Below are 24,529 nucleotides of genomic sequence, written 5' to 3'. Positions count from 1 at the left end.
TAAAAAAACATCCAGAAGCAGCAGTTTTATTCCAGGGGAACGAACACACCACCAGCATCTCAGCTCAGAACAGTGGTCCCCTGAAGTTGACGTGGAATGCAAAACAGAAATTTACTTCTATTGGGACTAAACTTATCCAAACAAGAGCGTGAGAGTCCAAAAGGGTCAAAGGTGGTCAGGGTTTAGAAATAACGCAGCCTCTGTGTGGAAAAGTCTGTGAGCCGCCTTGAGACTGGCTGAGAGCGAGGCCGCCTTAGCGGCCAGAAGGTGACCCCCTCAACTGGGCCGAGGGAGGGCGTGGGCACATTTGAGCCCTTGTCCTTGAAGGGCATTGAGCGAGCCGAGGGGAGGGGTGGGCGGGGCTCGGGTTTCCAATCACAATAGAGGAAGCTCAGAGGCGGCCGAGGGGCGGGCCCCGCCTCCTCCTCCCTCCTTGCGGATCCTGCGGTGAAGGGGACGCACGCTGCCGACTTTGTCTTCTCCGTGCGACCCTTACCGCCGTCTCGAGAACTTTCTCTTCCCCGGTAGGTTTCTGCTCGGGACCCTGAATCCTGGCTCTCGAGCAGACCGGGTGGGATGTGGAAGGGAATCCTTGTGTAGCAAGACTCGGGGAAGGACCAGGAAGGACATCTGCGCTCCCGGGCCTGTAGCCCTGAGCATCCGGACTCGGGTTGGGGCGGGTTGGGGGCAGGGACCGTGCCCTGGGCTGGGGAGCAGGGCGGCGCGGAGGGGCTGCGAGCGAGCCCCCGGGCTTTGTCCGCCACGCTTCGGGGCTCGCCGCCAGCCCGTGCTTCCCCGGGGGACAGACTTGTTGCATTTGCAGGTGATCCCGGGCCCTGCGTGTCCTTGATGGGTTCATGGCGGCCGCATCACCGTCGGTGCCTGCTGGCGGGAGCCCGGACACGTGCTTGAGGAGCTGGGGGAGGGAGAAGGGGCCAGGTGACCCGTGAGGCTGGCGGATCGTGAGCCTGGGGATTGGCGTCCATTACCACGGGAATGGAGAAACGCCCGGCTTTTCGGGGTTGAGGGTGAAGGATGATCTTGGCCCTGCCCTCCAGCCTCTCCCAGGCTGCGGCACACGCAGCCCTTCCCGGAGCGATGGGCCGGCTCGTTTCTGGCCTCTTTTCTTGGTGCTTCGGGTGCTTTGTTTATTTGCCAGCTTTGGGTGTTGAGCGTGAGGAAAGCCTAGACTTTTCGCCCTAGAGACCTTGTCCGAGGAGATCCGTGGTTGCTGCCTCCCCTTGTGACCTGCGCTCTGCGCTGCGGGTGACAAGAGGAAGAGCTGGCCCGTGGGCGGCCTGCACAGCCGCTGCAGCTGGGGCCTGCAGGGGTAGGAGGAGGGGAAGAACCGCCACTTACTAGTGAAGGTATTGCACGGCAAAACTGGGCTCTTTGAAAGGTTAGTCTGCAAAGTGGAGCTTTGTTCCTGAACTTAAGGCCCGGGTTCATTTCTAACGATTTATATCCACAGAAGGGGCAGGAGGGTGGGGATGTAAAGGACCAAACATCGGAGGTAATTTTTACCCTGTTTATCATTCTTTTCCCTTACAAGCCACCACTCTGATCTTGAGGCAGGCCTGTGTATAATATAAAACATTTCCTTCTAATTTCTTACAACACCTGTTAGAGAACCCCTGTTAAGGGGGGAAAAAAGAAAATTAAATCACTTTTTCTCTAGAAAGACCTGAGAGAAAATCTGTACTTCCTCAAGCTTCTACAGTGTCATTTCTGAAATTCCCCAAATAGTTTAAAAGGTCTATCTGGACAACTAATCTGTATTTCTATAGCAGTCTTTCTGGATTTTTGTTTTCCACTGCTTTACTGGATCCTCTGTGTACCTAAAGGATCTTAAACAAACCAACTAGTGAAAATAACATAATAAAGAAAATCTGTGCGTTTGTATCTGTTCACCAAGAGAGGCGGCATTCTTCTGATTCTGCGCAATATGCAGGACATGTGTGAATTTCATTGTTACGGTCATCTATTTGTGGAGACAGTTGTACACCATTGTGTATTTCTTTTTTCTCTAGCATCCAGGAGAAAACTGCAAATAGGCTTTGTAAAGGCAAAATAATCTTTGAGTTTAGTCCCTCATGTTTGGGGGAAAATAGTTTTGGGGGAAAAAAAAATAGCTATAGAATGAAATAGTTGTTAAACAGTTATCTCCAAATCAAGTACTTTATTTCAACTTGGAGCCTTACCAACTCTTACTTAACATATACAATTACTAAACTAGGTTTTGTTACTTAGTCCTTTGCGGATGAGAAACAAAAAACGAGAGGGAAGCAGGGGTACAGTTTGAAACAGGGGGCATTGTCCTCTAAGTTAACAGTTTAGCATTAAAAGTAAAAGGCAAACACAAATACTAGACATTATAACGGGTTACAATTATAAATGATACTTAATTCCGAAGAAAGGGCTTTTTTTATGATCTGTACCCTCTTTGTTTAAGAAAGCAGGTTGATACAATAAATTTTGCCTTTTGTTTTAGTTATCCAGAACACTCAGCTGATAATCTGATGGCGCAGATAAAATTGGTGTTACTGTATAAATGTTTTCTAACAGTTTCCATTTTTTAAACTTATTAATTTTTCTTTTTTGGCTTTTTCTTTAATGGCTGGAAAGAAACTCACTCAAAGGCTGATATTCTCCTAATGTGACCCCCTGAAAAAAAATTTAATAAGTACCCGCCTTCCAATAAGCTTCCAAGGTGCACTAGAAGGAATTCAGAGTGATATTTTCTGCAGATTTTGCATAAACATTATTCATCACTATTGTCACTGTATTTAAGCACTCAAAGTATGTCCAGTACACTGTGACAAATTTTAGGTGAGACTTCAATAGAAGAAGAAAATAGAAGAACCAATTGGTCCCTATCTTCTAAGAGTGATAAAAACCATTGGTAGTAGAAATTATATTAATAACTGGCCATTCTTTTAGCCCAAGCTTAAATATGGGCTAATACTGGGCTCTAACTTAAATAGTTACACATAAATACTTTATAGTGGGCATAGAAACAAATCCGCTAATCTAAATATAAATATTCATGTTGTTTAACCAGTAAATGAATGGCCACAAGACAAAATTGTTACAACTTTGTTAAATACTATTAGAAAAGCAAGCACAGGCTGAAGAGACGAACCCAAATTCTAACAGGCTTCGTGGAAGTTTTTGTCTTGTTTTTTGTTAATGGGTTAACATGGTTTTTTTTTTAAAAAAAAAACATCTTTATTGGAGTATAATTGCTTTACAATGTTGTGTCAGTTTCTGCTGTATAACAAAGTGAATCGGCTATACGTATACATATATCCCCATATCTCCTCCCTCTTGTGTCTCCCTCCCACCCTCCCTATCCCACCCCTCTAGGTGGTCACAAAGCACGAAGCTGATCTCCCTGTGCTACGTGGCTGCTTCCCACTAGCTATTTTACATTTGGTAGTGTATATATGTCCATGCCAGTCTCTCATTTCTTCCCAGCTTACCCTTCCCCCTCCCTCTGTCCTCAAGTCCATTCTCTACGTCTGCGTCTTTTTTTTTTTTTTTTAATTATTTATTTATTTATTTATTTATGGCTGTGTTGGGTCTTCGTTTCTGTGCGAGGGCTTTCTCTAGTTGCGGCGAGCGGGGACCACTCGTCATCGTGGTGCGCGGGCCTCTCACTATCGCGGCCTCTCTTGTTTCGGAGCACAGTCTCCAGACGCGCAGGCTCAGTAGTTGTGGCTCACGGGCCCAGTTGCTCCGCGGCATGTGGGATCTTCCCAGACCAGGGCTCGAACCCGTGTCCCCTGCGTTGGCAGGCAGATTCTCAACCACTGCACCACCAGGGAAGCCCCTATGTCTGCGTCTTTATTCCTGTCCTGCCCCTAGGTTCTTCAGAATCTTTTTTTTTTTTTAATTTCCATATATATATGTTAGCATACGGTATTTGTTTTTCTCTTTCTGACTTACTTCACTCTGTATGACAGTCTCTAGGTCCATCCACCTCACTACAAATAACTCAATTTCATTTCTTCTAATGGCTGAGTAATATTCCATTTTATATATATATATATATATATGTGCCACATCTTTATCCATTCATCTGTCAATGGACACTTAGGTTGCTTCCATGTCCTGGCTATTGTAAATAGAGCTGCAATGAACATTGTGGTACATGACTCTACATGACTCTTCATGGTTTTCTCAGGGTATATGCCCAGTAGTGGGATTGCTGGGTCATATGGTAGTTCTATTTTTAGTTTTTTAAGGAACCTCCATACTGTTCCCCATAGTGGCTGTATGAATTTACATTCCCACCAACAGTGCAAGAGGGTTCCCTTTTCTCCACACCCTCTCCAGCATTTATTGTTTGTAGATTTTTGGATGATGGCCATTCTGACTGGTGTGAGGTGATACCTCATTGTAGTTTTGATTTGCATTTCTCTAATGATTAGTGATGTTGAGCATCCTTTCATGTGTTTGTTGGCAATCTGTATATCTTCTTTGGAGAGATGTCTATTTAGGTCTTCTGCCCATTTTGGGATTGGGTTGTTTGATTTTTGATATTGAGCTGCTTGTAAATTTTGGAGATTAATCCTTTGTCAGTTGCTTCATTTGCAAATATTTTCTCCCATTCTGAGGGTTGTCTTTTCGTCTTGTTTGTGGTTTCCTTTGCTGTGCAAAAGCTTTTAAGGTTCATTAGGTCCCATTTGTTTATTTTTGTTTTTATTTCCATTTCTCTAGGAGGTGGGTCAAAAAGGATCTTGCTGTGATTTATGTCATAGAGTGTTCTGCCTATGTTTTCCTCTAAGAGTTTTATAGTGTCTGGCCTTACATTTAGGTCTTTAATCCATTTTGAGTTTATTTTTGTGTATGGTGTTAGGGAGTGTTCTAATTTCATTCTTTTACATGTGGATGTCCAGTTTTCCCAGAACCACTTATTGAAGAGGCTGTCTTTTCTCCATTGTATATTCTTGCCTCCTTTATCAAAAATAAGGTGACCATATGTGCGTGGGTTTATCTCTGAGCTTTCTATCCTGTTCCATTGATCTATATTTCTGTTTTTGTGCCAGTACCATACTGTCTTGATTACTGTAGCTTTGTAGTATAGTCTGAAGTGAGGGAGTCTGATTCCTCCAGCTCCGTTTTTCTTTCTCAAGATTGCTTTGGCTATTTGGGGTCTTTTGTGTTTCCATGCAAATTGTGAATTTTTTTGTTCTAGTTCTGTGAAAAATGCCATTGGTAGTTTGATAGGGATTGCATTGAATCTGTAGATTGCTTTGGGTAGTAGAGTCATTTTCACAATGTTGATTCTTCCAATCCACGAACATGGTATATCTCTCCATCTGTTTGTATCATCTTTAATTTCTTTCATCAGTGTCTTATAGTTTTCTGCATACAGGTCTTTTGTCTCCCTAGGTAGGTTTATTCCTAGGTATTTTATTCTTTTTGTTGCAATGGTAAATGGGAGTGTTTCCTTAATTTCTCTTTCAGATTTTTCATCATCAGTGTACAGGTATGCAAGAAATTTCTGTGCATTAATTTTGTATCTTGCTACTTTTCCAAATTCATTGATTAGCTCTAGTAGTTTTCTGGTAGCATCTTTAGGATTCTCTATATATAGTGCCATGTCATCTGCAAACAGTGACAGCTTTACTTCTTCTTTTCTGTTTTGGATTCCTTTTATTTTGTTTTCTTCTCTGATTGCTGTGGCTAAAACTTCCAAAACTATGTTGAATAATAGTGGTGAGAGTGGACAACCTTGTCTTGTTCCTGATCTTAGAGGAAGTGGTTTCAGTTTTTCACCATTGAGAATGATGTTGGCTGTGGGTTTGTCTTATATGGCCTTTATTATGTTGAGGTAAGTTCTCTCCATGCCTACTTTCTAAGGGTTTTTATCATAAAGGGGTGTCGAATTTTGTTGAAACCTTTTTCTGCATCTATTGAGATGATCATATGGTATTTCTCCTTCAATTTGTTAATATGGTTTATCACACTGTTTTTTTAAAATATATTCTGTGCTCTAGAATACCATTATGCTCCTTTTAAAATGTATTTTAGTTCAAACTTGCAACAGTAACATTACAGATTCCCATGCAGGTTTCTCATATGGACACATGTATAATATTTTGATTATTTTCTTTCAGGGCACAATGGCAACTCTTAAGGAAAAACTGATCGCACCAGTTGCAGAAGAAGAGGCAATGGTCCCAAACAATAAGATCACTATAGTGGGTGTTGGACAAGTTGGTATGGCATGTGCCATCAGCATTCTGGGAAAGGTACGTACTTTCAAGAACACCATACATACTAATGAGAACCTACTGTATAGCATAGGGAACTCTACTCAGTGCTCTGTGGTGACCTAAATGGGAAGGAAATCCTAAAAAGAGGGGATATATGTATAGCTGATTCACTTTGCTGTACAGCAGAAAGTAACACAACATTGTAAAGCAACTATACTCCAATAAAAATTAATTGAAAAACAAAAACAAAAAAACACCATACATGATAGATAATTTCAGCATGTGTATACAGTCTCTTTAGGTATCTGAGAATTTGATTGTATCTTTAAAAGATTTTTTTTTCCTGAATAATTTGAAGTAAGTTGTAGGCATCGTGATACTTCACCTTTAAACACATTAGCATGTATTTCCTGAGAGAATGACGTTCTTCCTATCTGACACAATAGAGTTACTGCACTCAGGAAATTTAATACTGATAAAATGCTATTATCTAATACACAGTACCCAGATTAAAAGTTCTCCAACTATTAAAATCCTGCCTTTTCTCCCCTAATCCAAGATCATGTTTTTATATACTTGTCATGTCTCTTTCTTCTTCTTTAATGTGGAACTGAGCCTTTCTTTGTCTCTCATGTCATTGATATGTTTGTAGAGTCCCCGTCGGTTCTGTAGGATGCCCCTCAATTTATGTTGGTCTGATGTTTCCTTGTAATTGGGTTCAGGTTAGATTTGGGGGGTGGGGAGGTGGCACGTCCTTCACAATGCATCACAATTTTGTCTCATGACTGGTGGTGCCCAAGAGTCCTCTGGTTGAAGTGGTAACTGTCAGATTTCTCCACTGCAAAGGTCCCTTAACCCTCTGTAGTTAATAAATAATCTGCACAGTCGCTTTTTGAGGTCATGGAAATATCCTATTATTCCCCTCAAACCCCCACCCAGTCCTTTTATTTTGAAATAATTTCAAATTTACAGAAAAATTTGCAAGAATATAAAAGAAAATAAAACTTCCATATTCACTTCACCTATGTTTACTAATTCTTAACATATTTGTGTGTGTGTGGGTGTGTGGGTGCACGCACGTGTATGGACTTTTTTCTGAACCATTAGAGAATAAATGCAAACATGCCCTTCCTTTCCTTCTGTCTGTCAGAGTACATTTCCTCAAAATAGGACATATTCTCACATAGTTCAGTTATCAACATCAGATTTAACACTGACAACATGCTACTAGCACCCTCTACTCCTCCAGATTATATTTTCCCCAGATACCTCCATAAACTTTTAGTTTGCTTCCTATATTCTTACTTACCTCATTGAATTGATCCTTGTTCTTTCTGAAGGCTGTCTTAAATGTTTTTTAGGGGAACCCCTCCCCTCAATGCTGCCTGGCCTTCAGTAGAGCACACTGTCCATTTGTATTGTATGTGAAGGCTGCTTGAATAACTCCTAGCCAAGCATATTTCTATTTACAAAATTTAAATTCTAAAGCAACAAATTCTGAATCTTCACTGAGGAAAAAGTCATCAAAGAAATCAACTAAAATATGTAGTGTGCACCAATGAGAGTTTTATTCTTTTGCATTTTTTCTTGCTAGTTTTCATTGGCCAGGTTCCCCTGATTTAGGAGAGCTGCCTCCCAAATTACAGGGAATTTAAATAATCACAATTTAGTGTTCATCCTTCATACCAGTAAAAATGAAAAGTATTCCAGCTTACCTTTCTTTTAAAATATGTACCGTGTTTGAAGTGGTTTGACTAAAATGCTTCATTTTAAACAACAATCTCAAGAAATGGGAACTGTTCATATCCTGTTTCCAGATGAGGTAGCTGAGGCTTCATTAGATTAAGTGGCCTGCCTATTGTCACACAGCTGGTAATGGTAGAGCTGTATTTTGAGCCCAGGACTCTGAACTCTTAACTATAGTGACTCTGCAGTTTCTATTCATTCTATGCTAGTACTGGGGCAATTAAAGACATAAGTATATATTTTTTTTAATTGAAGTATAGTTGATTTACAGTGTTGTGTTAGTTTCAAGTGTACAGCAAAGTGATTCAGTTATATCTTTTTCAGATTCTTTTCCATTATAGGTTATTACAAAATATTGAGTATAGTTCCCTGTACAATACAGTAGGTCCTTGTTTACCTATTTTATATGTAGGTGTGTGTATATGTTAATCCCAAGCTCCTACTTTATCTCTCCCATCCCCCCAGACATAAATATATTACTAAAACACTAGCTAAAGATTTTTCATTCCTCCTGCTAATCTCAAAATTTGGATTTTCAGGAAACTATATCTGAGCTGTCATGATTCTATAAGGAGTACCTCGCTGATTGTTTTAACTGTAAATTTAAAATCCTCTTGGGTAAATAATTTAGTTGAGACTCTCCTCTCTGCAGTTATATAATACTTTGGCCCAATTCTAGTGCTCGAGAGAACAGACTGGGCCCCTAACAGTAGGAATCTTCCAATTGAGCTGCTGTGAAGGAAGGACTGCCTTCCTGAAAGACCATTTTATTAATCAAAAGTGTTTAAATCTTCTTTTAATGGGGAAGAATTAGAGTCAAAGTTGTTATTACTCTTTGGTAAGGATTATAAACCCCACTGGTTTAATAAGAAAGGGGACTAACAGTGCTCTTTTGTCAGGTGTCTGCATGTTACCTTATTCCTCTAGAAAAGTTCTAGGGGATATTGTCATCTCTATATTACTGTTGGAAAAGGACGAACTCAGAAAGATTAAGCCCCTTGATTAAGATCTCAGAGATCCTAAGTGCCAGATCCAGTCTCTGAGTCCATCACCAGTGTGCTTTTCAGAGGACACACACTGCTTTGGCCCAGAAAGTGAACAAAGCTGGGGCACCAGAGACAGAGGCTGAGAAGGCCCACGCCTTAACTGGGCCCGTGGAGGCAGCTGAGCCTCCCGAGTACAACGTCCGCCATTGCAAAGACACCGGTGTTTTCTGCTTCTCTTGCCCACTCTACCCAGCCTCATTGCCAACATGGAAACCGTAGTGAGCTTTTATAAAAATAGCTTCCCTACTTAGAACTTTCTGATAGGTAACAGTGCACGTCAACTACACGCATACATAATATGCAATGAGGCGTCAAGGATTTTTCCCTGCCTGTCTCTCAGAGCAAGGCGGGGTGCACACCTCCAGGGGGCACCATTCAGAGGGTCAGGAGCGCCTTTCCAGTGCAATGTGGTGGTGCTGTCTCTGACTTCATCTCTTACCTTCTGCCCTCTTTCTTCAAAACACCAAGCTCATGGCTGCTTAAACCGTTTTAGTACTTGATTTCCCTTCCCCTGGAATGACTGCTCTAGACCATCAGAGCTGACTCCCTCCCATCATTCATGTCACGCTTTTTTGGGCAGGCCTTCCCTGACTGTCCAATACCAAGTAAGCGTCCTTCCCTTCCCTTTAACTTCACCCTGCCTTGCACTGTTTATAGCACTTCCATTATCAGAGTCATCTTAAACTGTTTGCTTCACTCCTGTTCCCTTCCTGGTACATTCCACCAGGGCAGGAACTTTGCCAGATTTGTTCATTACTGTATTCCTCATTAGTAGAATAATGCCTGGCACTTTCAGTAGTAAATATGTATTAAATAAATGGATATTCCCGCTATTACGAAGAAACTGCACTTACATCTGGTCAAATTTTGATCACAGCTTTTCCTTTTTCATGGCTTCTCCTGCCACCCCTACCAATCACAAGCTCTGTGTTTTGGCTGCCAAGATCCCATCATGTTGTCAAGGTCATACACAGGTTCCATGCAGTTATTCCACCCTTAGCCTCTGTGCAGCTGTTTTTAGTTTGAGTGTCTGTTCTTGATTGAGTCAACTGTAGCCACATTCTTGTGGTACAAACCCAGCATAAGGAGTCTCTTAAAAGGAGCAATGTAATTACATACTGCAGAGCAGTTTTTGCAGTGCAAGACTTGGCCTAAAAGTGAGACTTAATTAGAATTTGGTGTCTGCACAAGAATAGACAGGTTAATGGAACAGACTCAAAGCCCAGAAACAGGACCAAAGAGTATTTAATGAAAAGTGGCATTCCAGAGGAGAAGAAAAACAAATTATTGAATAAATGGTGCTTGTCCATTTAGCTAATTATTTGGAAAAAGTTATACCTTTTCCTCCCACAAAATGTCATGCAAACTAAACACTTGAATGTAAAAATGCAGCCATCAAATATTAAGCCACTGGCAGCAGTAATTTACTAGCTAAGAGGGCCAAGAGGTAGATTATGGCTGTGTCTTATCCACATGGAACTTTAGATTAAGAGACAATTTTTATAGTATGTTAAACAAGGTTTCAGCAGCGATGTTCTTGGCTTCTAACCGATCTTGTTCCTTAATAAGTTACTGCTTTTGCGATGAATCTAACCCTTGATGTATCAAACATTTTAAAATATATTCACAGCGTTAACTGGAATATACATATGGCTAATATACACTCTGTGAATGCAGAAGGAGATTTCTTTAAGCCAAAGTGTCAGTACTTAGTCACACATCTTCTATTTGCCTGCCTCCCACTGGGAGGATATTTAGTCCCACAGATGCAGCTAAATTCAGCGCTGCAATTATTTTCTCAAAGTGTTGGATCTCTTCCTTCCTTGCCAGCTGACTATGCACTTCGCAGACAATTCTCTACCCACTGAAACAAAACACAGGATCTGAGATCCTGTGACATCCTTTTCCACTTAAGCCCCAAACTGTTGTGCCCCGTTGACTTTGACAGCACCCATGTGATGTTCCCAAAATAAGAGTGACGTTCCCGGCGCTCAGGACCTTGACGGAACGGTTATTAACGTTCTCTTGTATGGTTTTAGGGCTTCAGAAACACAAATGCGGGTTTTGTGTGATCTTGTCAGAGGCTGCAGAGGAACGAAACCATTTTTAAAGTGTTGAAACATGAGTCTAAGTGAAAACGGGTGAACATTAATGCCAGTATTTGACATACATGGAAATGAGAAAATATTTACCAAGTAACCCCCAGCTCATAAAAGGGTCATTTCAGAAGCTTGCAAGTGAATCAGTTGCTTGGAACTAAGAACATTTTCAGTCACAGGGAGGCCTGAGTCTCAGGGAAACCCTCACAAGCAGGCCTATTGCGGCTCACTGCTTGAGGCCAGCCGCCCCTGGGCTTCTAGAAACGGGACAGTGTTCATTCCTTGGCTCCTACGGGGAGCGGGACCTGCTTTGTTGGCAGCTTAACTGGGTCACGTTTTCTTATTGGCTGCCTCGCCTCTCTTTGTTTCTCCCTCTGCGGCTCAGTACCTTCCTGACCCCTCCAGTTCCACCCTGGATTATTCTATCGTAGCCTCCAAAGTGCTTCCTGAACCCTAGTTACTTAACGCTTTTTTCCCATCAACACCCTTTACCCTTTACCTAGCTGATCTCACTATCCTTCAAAGAGGTATTTGCATTGTTAAGTGTGATATATCATATTAAGCTAATTATTTTGCTAACAGCCCGGTTTTTTTGCTAAAACCAGTAAAGGCCAGGATTCGGGTGATATTTCAATGGGAAGGATAACTACTTTTTAAAGAGTTTGTAAATTATGAGTTTTCACAAGACAACCAACTTTAAAAGCTGAAAAGTTATTTAGATGCAATTAGATTGACACCCTCCCCCCTTCATTTTTCTGAGAAGAAAAAGTTGACTTGCTGAAGAATGGACATGATTATTGATTTACGGTTTTTCTTGGGATGGATGGCACAGGTGACAGTTGGAATAGAAAACAAGAGAACTCTGGGCAAGTTTGGGTTGATCATGCATAGAGAATTCACTAGCCCTGGACCCCTGTGTCCATGACTCCTTCCTTTCCCCACCAGGATATTCGAGCTGGTCAGAGCCAACCTGAGGCTTCCTGGCTTCAACCAGGGCTTCAAAGCCAGCTCTAAAGTGAACTCAACCTGTTGATGGTTTTAAACTGAATCTGCCCTCTCAAAAACCCCTCCAAACTGGAGGATGACCTTCGGGATGGACACACTGCCCAAGGTTGTTTCTATGTCTTTGTCTCTTTTTCACCGCCATCCCCCATGAATATGAAGACTTGCACACCCTGAGGCCACTGTTGAGCCACGTTGGTTTCATGTCTGCAGATTCTTTTTTTTTTTTTTTTTTTAAAGAAATTCACGTTCTTTTATTTATTTATTTATGACTGTGTTGAGTCTTCGTTTCTGTGCGAGGGCTTTCTCTAGTTGCGGCAAGTGGGGACCACTCTTCATCGCGGTGCGCGGGCCTCTCACCATCGCGGCCTCTCTTGTTGCGGAGTACAGGCTCCAGACGCGCAGGCTCAGTAATTGTGGCTCACGGGCCCAGTTGCTCCGTGGCATGTGGGATCTTTCCAGACCAGGGCTCGAACCCGTGTCCCCTGCATTGGCAGGCAGATTCTCAACCACTGCGCCACCAGGGAAGCCCCTCATGTCTGCAGATTCTTAAAGCAACTTGTATCATGCTCATTGAATGCCAGTTGGGTACCAGAAGGTGAAATTCTGAAAAATTGGTATCTTAAATATGAATAGTTTGTTATTTAAGACATTTTATCATGAAATTGTTTAAAGAGCACACCTAACTCCATGGTAAAATTCTCCTCTAGGTTTTTAGACGTTGGGTATTTTGCCGTTTCCACAGTCTCTGGCTTGTACTGACAGCGGAGGTATCCTAGAGTGGCTTCGGGTCCTAACAGCTGTTTTCGTGTTTGTAGTCTCTGACCGATGAACTCGCTCTTGTGGATGTTTTGGAAGATAAACTCAAAGGAGAGATGATGGACCTGCAGCATGGGAGCTTATTCCTTCAGACACCAAAAATTGTGGCAGACAAAGGTAGTCTCATTTCACGCCCAAAGTGATCAAATAGTAAATTGATGTCCTCACTCCTTTATAGCAGATCGGTTTTCCCATCCTGGTGAATCTAGTGCTGGTAGTTTCTCCTTTCCTTCTGGGTCCAGTTCATCCTCAAAAACAAACATAATTGTTACCTCTGTAGTCCCTCTCCCACTGCCTTCCACACATTTGGTACATAACATTTTAGGAAATAGGATCCTAATGCTTGTTTACACCTACCTGAGAACGGGGATGTTTTAGATCTGAAAAAAATATTGCACAAAGTAATTTGAGTGCCTTGAAGAAACTAACTAAATTCATATTCTAGCCATCTTTGTCCTGGATTAATGGATTTATGCTGTGACACTGTCACCACAGCACGGCTGTGCCCTACAGATGTAGAAATGTGGGCCCAAAATAATTCCTAACAATACTATTGATAATAGCTGTTATACATTGAATTATTAGCATTCTGGGTATGCTAATGTGAAACTTTGCATATCTCATCTTCACAGCAACCCTATGAGAGATGGATACTATTACCTCCATTTTATGGAAGAGGAAGCTGATAAAGTATTAGTAACTGAAAGGTCACATAGGGACATGGTTTAATTATATGAATCATCCATAGCTATTGAGTCTAATGACCACATCAAATCAAAATGTCTATAATTTGGGAAAGGGTGCACTTCCTTGAGGAAAAAGTAAAATATTTTCTAGAGAAACTCACTGCTAAAAATGAATAAGCTTCTTTAAAATATTGAGTATTAGAAATTAAATTCTAGCCAAGAACACTGGAGTGCCTTCCTTCCCTTCATAGATTGAATTAACATTACAAGTCTGCAGTTACCTTTAAATTGCTTTTTTGTTGGAGGGCTGCCTCTTGAACTTTGCACTCACTGTGTTTATGCTTTGTATTATTACTGACAATCCAATCTTCTCTAAAGCCAATAGCATTTTGCATTTGTTAGCTGGAAACATAATTTAGGGCCATGTTTACTTCCTGGGTCCATTTTCTGAGCCAGTGTTATGGTTGGAATGTTTCCACATCACTCAAGGAGGAAGAAGCCACAGAACATTGGTGTTGCAGCTCAACACCTTATACAGAAAATGTAATTCTCACGTACGTTCTGGGAGCTTATGTATAGATTTCTAGAGCATATTATACAACATGTTTTGATGAAGAGTTGTATGTAAAGTACTTTTTTCCCCTCTCCTTCAAGATTACTCTGTGACCGCCAATTCCAAGATCGTGGTGGTAACTGCAGGAGTTCGCCAGCAAGAGGGAGAAAGTCGTCTGAATCTGGTGCAGAGGAATGTTAGTGTCTTCAGGTTCAGCATTCCTCAGATCGTCAAGTACAGTCCTGACTGCATCATAATTGTGGTTTCTAACCCAGGTATTACTATAATGCCTTAAGGTTCAGTTCTGTTAAATTCAATATTTTGGATTTTTTTTTTTTTAACTTAAATAAGTCTGTTCTGGTGTCTGCTGGCAGGAGCAATTCATGTGTCTTCTGTTTTTGGCCACAAAAGAGTGGTGTTGCAAAACCAATGACACCGTCCCAGGCCACATGCTTAAGAATGTGAGAAGAGTTTTATATAAAGCAATTTCATCTGCTTGTTTTATCTGGCTTTGTTGTAAAGTCTAAAAGCTTTTAAACTTTTCTATCAAGATTATCCTGGGATGCATAATGAAGCATTTGAATGTGACTCCAATTTGGATGAAATATTTTAGCATATTTGACCTTCTGTTTTCCAGAAAATGCTTTCTAATCTTCTTATCTATTTCTAAAATTCTTGAAAATTGAGTTGATTGAATTTGAAGAGCTTAAGAAAGCCATTAATTAGTCTAGGTTTAAAGATAGAAATAGACTGTATTGATGGACAAATACATGCTTAACATCAAATGTTGGAACTTGAAAACTTCTGGTTAGAAAGAATTGCATTTTTTTCAACCCAAACAGTCAAAATTCACTCTCTATTTCACACTTCTTTTGCCTATAATTTGCCACCAAGCTTACTATTTACTGGTGAGCACAGTAGATACAGTGATAAAATGGTAAAGCTAATTATCTCTGACACTTCACATTGAATAAGATTGTGAATAAGAGCCAAGAAATCCTTATAATTTATGGGGGTTTTGTTGTTGTTTGTTTGTTTGCTTGTTTTAGCCGCACCGTGTGGCTTGTGGGATCTTAGTCCCAGACGAGGGATTGAACCCCGGCCCTCAGCAATGAAAGCACAGAGTCCTAACCATTGGACCGCCAGGGAATTCCCTAATTTACGGGATATTGAGAGTTGGAAGCCAGCAAGACCAGATATTATTTTAGTATTATTCTCTGTAATCCTGGATTAAGAGTTTCCTAAATAGTTCAACCTTGCATCTAAAACTTCTCATAAATAGAGAGTGGCAGATAGATGTAGAACATGAATGACAAACAGGAGGCACATATGAAGTTGTGCCACATCCTGTGCTTAAAGCAGACAGTATTAACTGGTTATACAGCTTTTCCAGGTATACCTTCAAAGTCTTAACCCTCCAGGGAGTCACTCCTACTGAGTCAAAGTTGCCAAGGAAGCTTTTATAATATCCAGGCCAAAATGACCTTAAAATATCTCAGCTGGTGTCTATATATGAGAGTGGAGGTGGAGACTTGCCTTCCTTTTGTGCACGTTTTCCTGCTTTTTACAGCTTAGCCTGTAAGTGCTGTGATCTTCTGTAACCCAGCAGGTTTTAGCTTTGCAGTCTCTGTGCCACACAAGAATAAAGGCTGTGTCACAGAATTCCTTTCATTAAATAGTAGAAAATGTTAATACCCTGTATTATCACAGCTGTTTACTGAATAGTGTCTTGTTCCCAGGGAAATTTATAGCAGCATGCCTTGGTAATTTAGTAACTGATAGCTTTTGGTTTCTGATGACAGTTGTTCAAATCATGGAATGTTAGCATTGGAAGAAACTTAAGTGATGAACTAACTCAACCCCTTTTCTCTTTCTTTCCATATATAGTAAATTAATCTGCAAGACTCATGTATTCTTGTTTCAAGTAATAATGTAAATAAAAACCGGAATATTGCATTTCCCATGTTTTACAATCTCTCTTACTATAAAACTTAAGTTTTTTTCCTGTCTTTCTAACTCCCATTATCTCTCATTATGAAAAGTCAAGTATTTACATCTTTCTGGCCACATCTTATTTGGAGGATGAGGCAGTGTGAGAGGAGTAAACCAGGGAACCCATTAATTGACATAGCAGTTGAAATCAGTTTTGATGTACTTACATATATTATTTTTTAAATTTTTAGTGGACATTCTCACATATGTTACCTGGAAACTAAGTGGATTACCCAAGCACCGTGTGATTGGAAGTGGATGTAATCTGGATTCTGCTAGATTTCGCTATCTTATGGCTGAAAAGCTTGGCATTCATCCCAGCAGCTGCCACGGATGGATTTTGGGAGAACATGGCGACTCAAGTGGTAAGAAGAAAAAAAAAAAAAAAGGACAGTATTTACTGTGTACTTATGTGGTGTTCTTGCCATTCTGACTGTTTTCTTTGTTTTTACATTATATTTTCTATATTTTCACGTACTTCACATTACTAATAAGTATTGTGGGAGGTTACTTTGATACTGACTAGGTAAATATCTGATTCCTCATCAACTTTTTGCCTACTAAGTTTAGTATCCACTTACGATTCTTGCCTAAATAAATTATGATGGTTGTCAAACATGATATTCTAATTCCATTATTTCATCTTAAACATTGAATTTTATACATTGAATAGGCTTATGGTGTAAAGCTGTCATAATCCAAAACGTAATGATAATCTTTGTTTTACTAAATTCACTTTTGCCCAATATGCAAGGGGCTATTTTCTCCCTAAAAGGTTAAGATGTAAATTTTCCTTTGAATTTAGTGAGAGTTAGTAATGTGATTTTGGTAGAGTTTACTTTGGTACTGTAAGAATTTGGTCTTAAAATTATTGCATTGGTGCTTTCTTGTATGATGATGCTGACTTTTTTTTTTTTCTGACACATTGTACCATTTCATTCAAGAGTTTCTCGTGTCCAAGGATTTTCCTGAATTTCTATGCTATATAAAGTAGTACAAGGTCTGGTGTACAGTAAAAACTCAGTGCTAGTTATCACAGTTGCTAGAACCACAGATCTGGAAGTGACCTTACATGTTGAAGATCCTTTAGCTGGCTAGCGGCATAACTGCAGCTAGAATCATGTCTTCTGATTCCTATCCAATGTTTTATTTACTCATTACTGTGTCATTTTTTCCAAAACATCTCCGCCCCCCCCCCCATTTCCGTATTGATCTATACTGTGTACATAAAATGAAAGAGAATTAAACTATGCTCACTTAGGCATGATTATGTAGATTTCATAGTCTTCAACAAAAACCAGGAAAATGCTTTAGTTTTTTCAACAGTTACCCTGAATTAGCAAAAGTTGTGGACTGAAACATGGTCTTGTTTGGCCATGGACAGCTTTGCCCTTCATAGTTGGTTCTAGCCTTTACCCCAGGGCTCTGCTCTTATTTTCTGAATCTAAGTGTTTTCCTTCAAAGGTCCCCAAGGAACACATACTTATTTTTCAAGGTCCAGTTCAAACGCATATTTTTTGTAGCGCTTTCTGACATTTGATTTTCCCCTACATTAAGTAGACCCTTATTTATGTTTTATTACACTTTCTTCATCCCTCCGTAAGAGCATATCCCATTGCTTTAGTGTCCTTTACTAACTGTTTTCTCCTAGTAAATTCTAAATTTGTCCATGGTACAGAGCATATTTTAATCCATCTTTATATGCCTAGATCTTCAAAATATAGTTTTGTCTGGGCAAGAGGTGTTCAGAATAGGTAAGGGGGTGTTTTGGTGCATCAAAGCCTCCAAAAGATATAGTCAGTGATAACACCTTTGTCTGCTATGCCTTTGGGGGCATTCTTGGAAGGAAATATTTGATGCAGTTAAGACCAGAGCAATTCATTGTGGTTACATGGAGTTTCTTTCCAGCAATGGACTGAACTTAGAGCATGATAAGAGAAAATTAGACGGTACTCGGGTTTTTTCCAAGAATTCTTTTGTTTTTTACTTCACTCTAGGAATAAAGGGGGCTTATATTTGAAAAATAAGCAGGCAAAAAGTTAAGAATTCCTCAAACCCAAAGTTTAGAATAGTCCCAAACTAGAATCCCTTAGGATTTCACAAGCCTAGGGAAAGGCAAGAATTTCATAATGTCTGTAAGCTTTACCCAGCAATTCTGTTTGCACCAAAATGGTTGAAAGTTAAAAGGTCAGATTTGAAGGCAAATGTCAGCCTTTGCAGGGAAGTATATTGGAGTCAGTTGTCATTGGAGCAGTAAGTGGGTAACTTGCAACAGGGGTGAAATCTGAACTAAGAGAAGAAAAGATTTTTTAAAAATAAGGTCAGAGATAGCTAAAATGTTTGTGTATTTATTTTTTCCCCTGCAGTGGCTGTGTGGAGTGGGGTGAATGTGGCAGGTGTTTCTCTCCAGGAACTGAATCCAGAAATGGGAACGGACAATGATAGTGAAAATTGGAAGGAAGTGCACAAGATAGTGGTTGAAAGGTACGTAGGAGGGAGCTTGATTTAAGACAATTAGTATCATGTTAGACAAAATTGTGAACACTTCCCATGGCTGCCTGTTCAGATAAACTTAAAAGTTTTTTTTTTTGTTTTTTGTTCTTGCTTTTTTTCCCGTTTTTTCTTTTTTTAAATTACTCTTTGTTTTGGGGGGGTTGTTTTTTTCTTTTTATTATTTTTTCTTTCTATTTTTTCTATTATATTTTTCTTTCTATTTTTTCTTATCTTTTAGATAAACTCAATATATAATAGTAAATATGCGGCTGTTATCTTCTGAAACAGGCAAGACTAACTTATACTGGTCAAATTTGCTATGCTGGTCCCCCTAGGGAAAGCAAATATTTTTCTAGAGAAATTCTTTTGCAGGAGTAACAGGAGTGGGACATGGAATTAACAAGTGAGAAAGGCTTTCAAAATACCTACTGTTGACACATAAGGTTGGCTTATTTAGAAAAGTAAACCTAGACACTATTAGTGTCATAATTGCATTAAATAATACTTACTGATTGATTGCTGATACTGTTTAAGCTGTGCTGTATTTATCTTTCCACACCCAACCAAGGATGTCCTCCTCTCCCTCTTTGAAACTGCCTTTTGTTACTAACTGTTTTCTCTTTCTATGACCTTCATGTTTATCCTAAAATAAGGTGTCATTTTGGACCAGAGTAAAGAATGTGGGCTTAGATTGAAATTATAGCACTGACACTAACTAACTGTATAGTCTTGGGAAGCCATTTAGCCCTTAAGTTGAATCTCAGTTTTCTCCTCTGTAAAGTCATAAGGTATTTAAATTATTGTAAAAATTGAGTTAAATCACACATACTTATCACTGATAAGCATTCAAGAAATGTTAGCTTCTATTTTCAGAGAATTGTTATAAGACTAACTGATGGCTCAAATATGGAATCATTTTGTTTAGTTCAACTTTATTTATTTATTTATTTTTGGCTGTGTTGGGTCTTCGTTGCTGCGCGCGGGCTTTCTCTGGTTGCGGCTAGCGGGGGCTACTCTTCGTTGCGGTGCGCGGGCTTCTCATTGTGGTGGCTTCTCTTGTTGTGGAGCTCGAGCTCTAGGCTCGCGGGCTTCAGTAGTTGTAGCTCATGGGCTCTAAAGCACAGGCTCAGTAGTTGTGGCACATGGGCTTAGTTGCTCTGCAGCATATGGGATCTTCCTGGACCAGGGCTCGAACCCATGTCCCCTGCATTGGCAGGCGGATTCTTAACCACTGAGCCACCAGGGAAGTCCAACCCTTTATTTTATAAATGAGAAAACTAGGGCTCACCCAGGTAATATAACTTGCCCTAGGTCTTTTAATCGGTGATAGATTGCATTAAATCCCAATTTTCTAATACCCAGTTACTCCTGCTACCTAATTCTCAAGTACAAGTGCCTTTGTGGGTTTCAAAGAGTATAATTTGTGCTCAGAAAGTTGCCGGGCAAGGTATTGCCATCACTTTTCTCTTAAGTTAGTTGGTCATAGTATTTTAGGTGACAGTGGTTAGTGGCCTCAAATGGACCTGAAAATCAAAGTATATTTTGTCCTTTGAATGTGAAGGTTCTTTTACTTTCACTGTTCCCTGATTTCATTAATATCTTTGGAAATATTGATGTTTATGAATAAGAAGATTGGTTGGAAAATGTACATTTTACCTCTGTGACTTTATAAATAGTCATTTATACAATAAACTACTTAAATTTGTCAAAGCATTTACATAGCACCTACCATGTAGTTTTAAAATTTTAAACATTTTACATATATATTAACTCATTTAACAAACTTATGAAGTAGATACCACTGTGATCCTTATTTTACAGAAGCGGACACTGAGACAGGTAGATTAAATAATTTGCTCAAGATTACAGACTTAAGAGACAGCAGGAGTCAAACCCAAAGAGTCTGGTGTCAATTATCTCTTTTATGAATTTTTTTTTTTCCTTAGTGCCTATGAAGTCATCAAGCTAAAAGGATATACCAACTGGGCTATTGGATTAAGTGTGGCTGATCTTATTGAATCTGTGTTGAAAAATCTATCCAGGATTCACCCAGTGTCAACAATGGTGAAGGTAAACTGTTATAAAATATTATGATTTCTGGTCGAGTATTCTATACGTAGATTCATTTTAAGAAGGATGAGATAATGTCTCAGTCCACAGTTATTTTTTCATCTCAAAGTTTTATGGAAACCTTTCTCCTTTCCAATAGAAGTTTAGGACAATAAGAGCAAAAATTTGTAGAGACATTGAATGCATTTTTACATTTCTCCCTTGTATGATGTGGCAAATTAAATATTAACTCTGAATCTTATTCGACATATTCTCAGATGATCATTTGAATAAGTTTAATAGTTTCATTTCAAGTTGGTGTATTAAACTATAGATTGGCTTTGATGTATGTAGCATTTGATACCTTAACAAATTTAGTTTAACTCAAAAGCTATGGAACAGTTAAGTAGAAATTGATTATTTTTAAATAAAACTAAAATTGTATTAAAACATTGTCTAAGATAATGGACTCATTTTCTACCAGTCAACAGCAGGGGTGAAAAAGTAAGGGGGGAACTGCAGTAGATTCAAAGAAACTAAGAGATAAATATAGAAGTGTTGGGGGGGTAGAACACGGTGTCAGATGTTTTGGGGTTTTTCTGTTGTTTTGGGGTTTTTTTTGATACTATAGCAAAAAAATTAAAGCAAGTATGGCAAAAATTGGATAATTGCTGAGTCTTAGAGTGCATATATGTAGGAGTTTGTTTATTCCCTACACTTTGGTGTATATACAAAAACTTTCAAAGTTAATTTAAGAAAATATTAAACTGACTTGATTAATATACTAAGATAATTTAATTAATTATGTAGTTAAATTGACCATCTGAGTAATTTACTTAATACAAACCGGTAAAGTGTTTTGGGAATTGTATGATTTTTTTTCAGCAACTCTTGGGTGTTGCAAGAATCTTGCCTTTGAGTGGCATCCAACTACTTCCCTGGACCTTGTAGGTCGGCTACTACCTGAAATTCTCTCCTTAACTAAAGAATTTTAAGAAACTTAAAATTTCATGAAAAGAAGGCCAGTGAGAACCACATTTGAATGTGATTTGAATTTGAAGACATAATCAAAGTTTATTAAAGTGTATTGAAGCAGAGAGGTATCAATAAGTTCAATAAAGTACCTAAAATTCTAGTTTTATCATAGTGTGTATTTGTGTATTCTATGTATAAAATCTAATTAGAAACACAAGTATTAGGGTATATAGACCTGTACGTGAGAAAAACTAAAGAATGAGTTTATGCTTATCAAATTTCCTGCAATTCTTCCTGTTCAAACTCAGGACCTGTGATCATTCTTACCTGTGGTTTCATTTCCTCATCTCAGTGCTTTTCTTGTTCTGGCAGGGGATGTATGGCATTGAGAATGAAGTCTTCTTGAGCCTTCCATGTATCCTGAACGCTCGGGGGTTAACCAGTGTTATCAGCCAGAAGCTGAAGGATGATGAGGTTGCACAACTCAAGAAAAGTGCAGACACCCTCTGGGACATCCAGAAGGAACTAAAGGACCTGTGACTTCTGGCTGCTAGGCTATAGAAACTTAAAACTACAGTGTGATTAACCACGAGCCTTTAGTTTTCATCCCTGTACGTGGAGCACAGTCTGCTCTTATCTTCCTAAGTATGTGAATCTGGGCTCCCAGAATCAAAGCCCAACCTTGGTTTAATGCTTGCAAGATGAGTCCTTGAACAAATAAAATTAACTATCGTAGTGTGCTTCTGTCTCTGGAATTCTTTCTTTAATGGTTTCTGAAAGATTTCAGTCTGTTTTTCAAATAATTCTCCCCCCCTCTACATCATAAGTTTCCCTAAATTCTATCATCTACATCCCATCTTCTACTTCTTTTGCCAAACAGCACTACAATTCTTTGTCACAACATGTACTATGATTTTGTTGTTGTTGTCCTGAGAATATGGTTACCATGTTTTTTAAGGACTTTATTTTTTTGGGAGCAGGTTTAGTTTCACAGCCAAATTGAGAGAAAGATACAGAGATTTCCCATAAACGCTTGCTTCCATACATGCATAGTCTCCCGTTATCGACATCGCTCACTGGAGTGGTATGTTTGTTACAGTCAATGAACCAACATTGACACGACACCATCCAAAGCCCGTCGTTTACTTTACAGTTCACTCTTGGTGTTGTGCATTCTATGGGCTTGGACAATGTTTTATGACATGTATCCATCGTTAAAATATCACGGTATTTTCACTGCCCTAAAAATCCTGAGGTTACCATTTTAAGGTTATCACTGAAGAAAGAACTAGAACCAGTGGATGACATTTACAAGGAAGTCCATTTTATTTCTCTAAAAGGAAGAACCTCTAAAACAGCTTTCTAAAATAGGGATTAACTTTGTTAGAGTTGGTTCTATTTGATAATGAAGAAAAATGAAAGTTTGGACTGAGTTATCCAGATCCAGGCTACTGGGAGACAACATAAAGGGGGGTTAAGAGGGGGACTTAGGGCTTCCCTGGTGGTGCTGTGGTTGAGAGTCTGCCTGCCAATGCAGGGGACACGGGTTCGAGCCCTGGTCTGGGAGGATCCCACATGCCGCGGAGCGGCTGGGCCCGTGAGCCACAATTACTGAGCCTGCACGTCTGGAGCCTGTGCTCCGCAACAGGAGAGGCCGCGATAGTGAGAGGCCTGCGCACCGCGATGAGGAGTGGCCCCCGCTTGCCACAACTGGAGACAGCCCTCGCACAGAAGTGAAGACCCAACACAGCCATAAATAAATAAATAAATAAACCCAAAGTTTAAAAAAAAAAAAAAAGAAAAGAAACAGCTTTCTGCAAATCCAAAATCCTCCTAGCTGATCTTCTCTCTAACCCTTCCTAAAATATATTTAAAAAAAAAATAAAAAGAGGGGGACTTATAGCAGACTTCCTTTAACAAAGAGTTTCTACTTTACATGTAATATCTAAGGGTCAGTGTTATCATATAAACCTGGATTTCGTTGATCAACTGCAATTTGGGGCAAGTTACGTACTTAACCACTCCTAAGCCTCAATTTTCTTAACCTATGAAGTAGTGGTAATAATGGTACCTCTTCAATATGGTGTATGAATTAAATGAGAAAATGTAAAACTCAGCACAATGCTTGGTTCTAACAATAAGCAAGTAGTGCTTACTGTTCTAAGTGATTTACGTATATATTAACACATCTAAGTCATCCTAACTATAAGGTAGTGTTTCTCCACCTAGGCGCTATTATTTGGGGCTGGAATATTCTGTACTGTGGGGACTGCATGGTGCATTATGGGATGTTTGGCAGCATCCCTAGCATCTACCCACTAGATGCCAGTTACACACCTCTCTCCCCAGTTGTGTCAACCCCAAAATGCGTCCTGGGGAGCAAAATCACCCCTGGTTGAGAATCACTGCTCTAAAGTATTTGAATCCTCACTTTACAGATGAAACTGAAACACAGAGGTCACACAGCTACTAAGTAGCAAATTTGGGGTTCAACCCAAGCATTGTAGCTCCTTAACCTGTGCTCTGAAGCACAGTGTGCTACTATTGCTGTAAATATTAGTCATCGTTACGTTTCTGTATCTTTAGCATTTATAAAGTAATATCAAAATCATTCTCTAATGCTCCAGCATATTATGAGGATATTATTACTATCGTATTACAGAAAGGGAGACTAAACCAGAGGTACTAAATACGTTTCTCAGGTCACATTTCCAAAATGACTCAATCTTACCTACTGGCATAGCACAGAGAGCTATACGCAATATTTTGTAATATCCTGTAAGGGAAAGAATCTGAAAAAGAATATATATCTGAATCACTGTGCTATATATTGGGTTGGCCAAAA

At 39.6% G+C, this 24,529-nt stretch overlaps 1 protein-coding gene across 1 annotated transcript; it reads left to right on the top strand.

The window, feature by feature from the left end:
- The first annotated feature begins 350 nt into the window (after positions 1-350).
- On the top strand, positions 351-22,424 carry LDHB (lactate dehydrogenase B). The gene is made up of 8 exons (XM_068560519.1): positions 351-524; positions 6,126-6,260; positions 12,936-13,053; positions 14,277-14,450; positions 16,359-16,532; positions 18,534-18,651; positions 20,607-20,730; positions 22,057-22,424. The coding sequence occupies exons 2-8, from the start codon at positions 6,132-6,134 to the stop codon at positions 22,222-22,224; spliced, it is 1,005 nt and encodes a 334-aa protein (XP_068416620.1). The 5' UTR covers positions 351-524; positions 6,126-6,131; the 3' UTR covers positions 22,225-22,424.
- The last annotated feature ends 2,105 nt before the right edge of the window (positions 22,425-24,529 follow it).

This window comes from Eschrichtius robustus, chromosome 13 (assembly GCF_028021215.1).
Source record: "Eschrichtius robustus isolate mEscRob2 chromosome 13, mEscRob2.pri, whole genome shotgun sequence".
Lineage (NCBI taxonomy): Eukaryota > Metazoa > Chordata > Mammalia > Artiodactyla > Eschrichtiidae > Eschrichtius > Eschrichtius robustus.
The sequence above is the reverse complement of the archived record's forward strand: the minus strand, read 5'-3'. Positions and strand labels throughout refer to the sequence as shown.

What these genes read in the sequence shown, in the direction of transcription:
- LDHB (XM_068560519.1), top strand. Translation starts at nt 6,132, where the DNA reads ATGGCAACTCTTAAGGAAAAACTGATCGCACCAGTTGCAGAAGAAGAG. An exon ending in CCATCAGCATTCTGGGAAAG is followed by an intron (nt 6,261 to 12,935) that starts GTACGTACTTTC and finishes TCGTGTTTGTAG; the next exon opens with TCTCTGACCGATGAACTCGC. An exon ending in CAGTGTCAACAATGGTGAAG is followed by an intron (nt 20,731 to 22,056) that starts GTAAACTGTTAT and finishes TTGTTCTGGCAG; the next exon opens with GGGATGTATGGCATTGAGAA.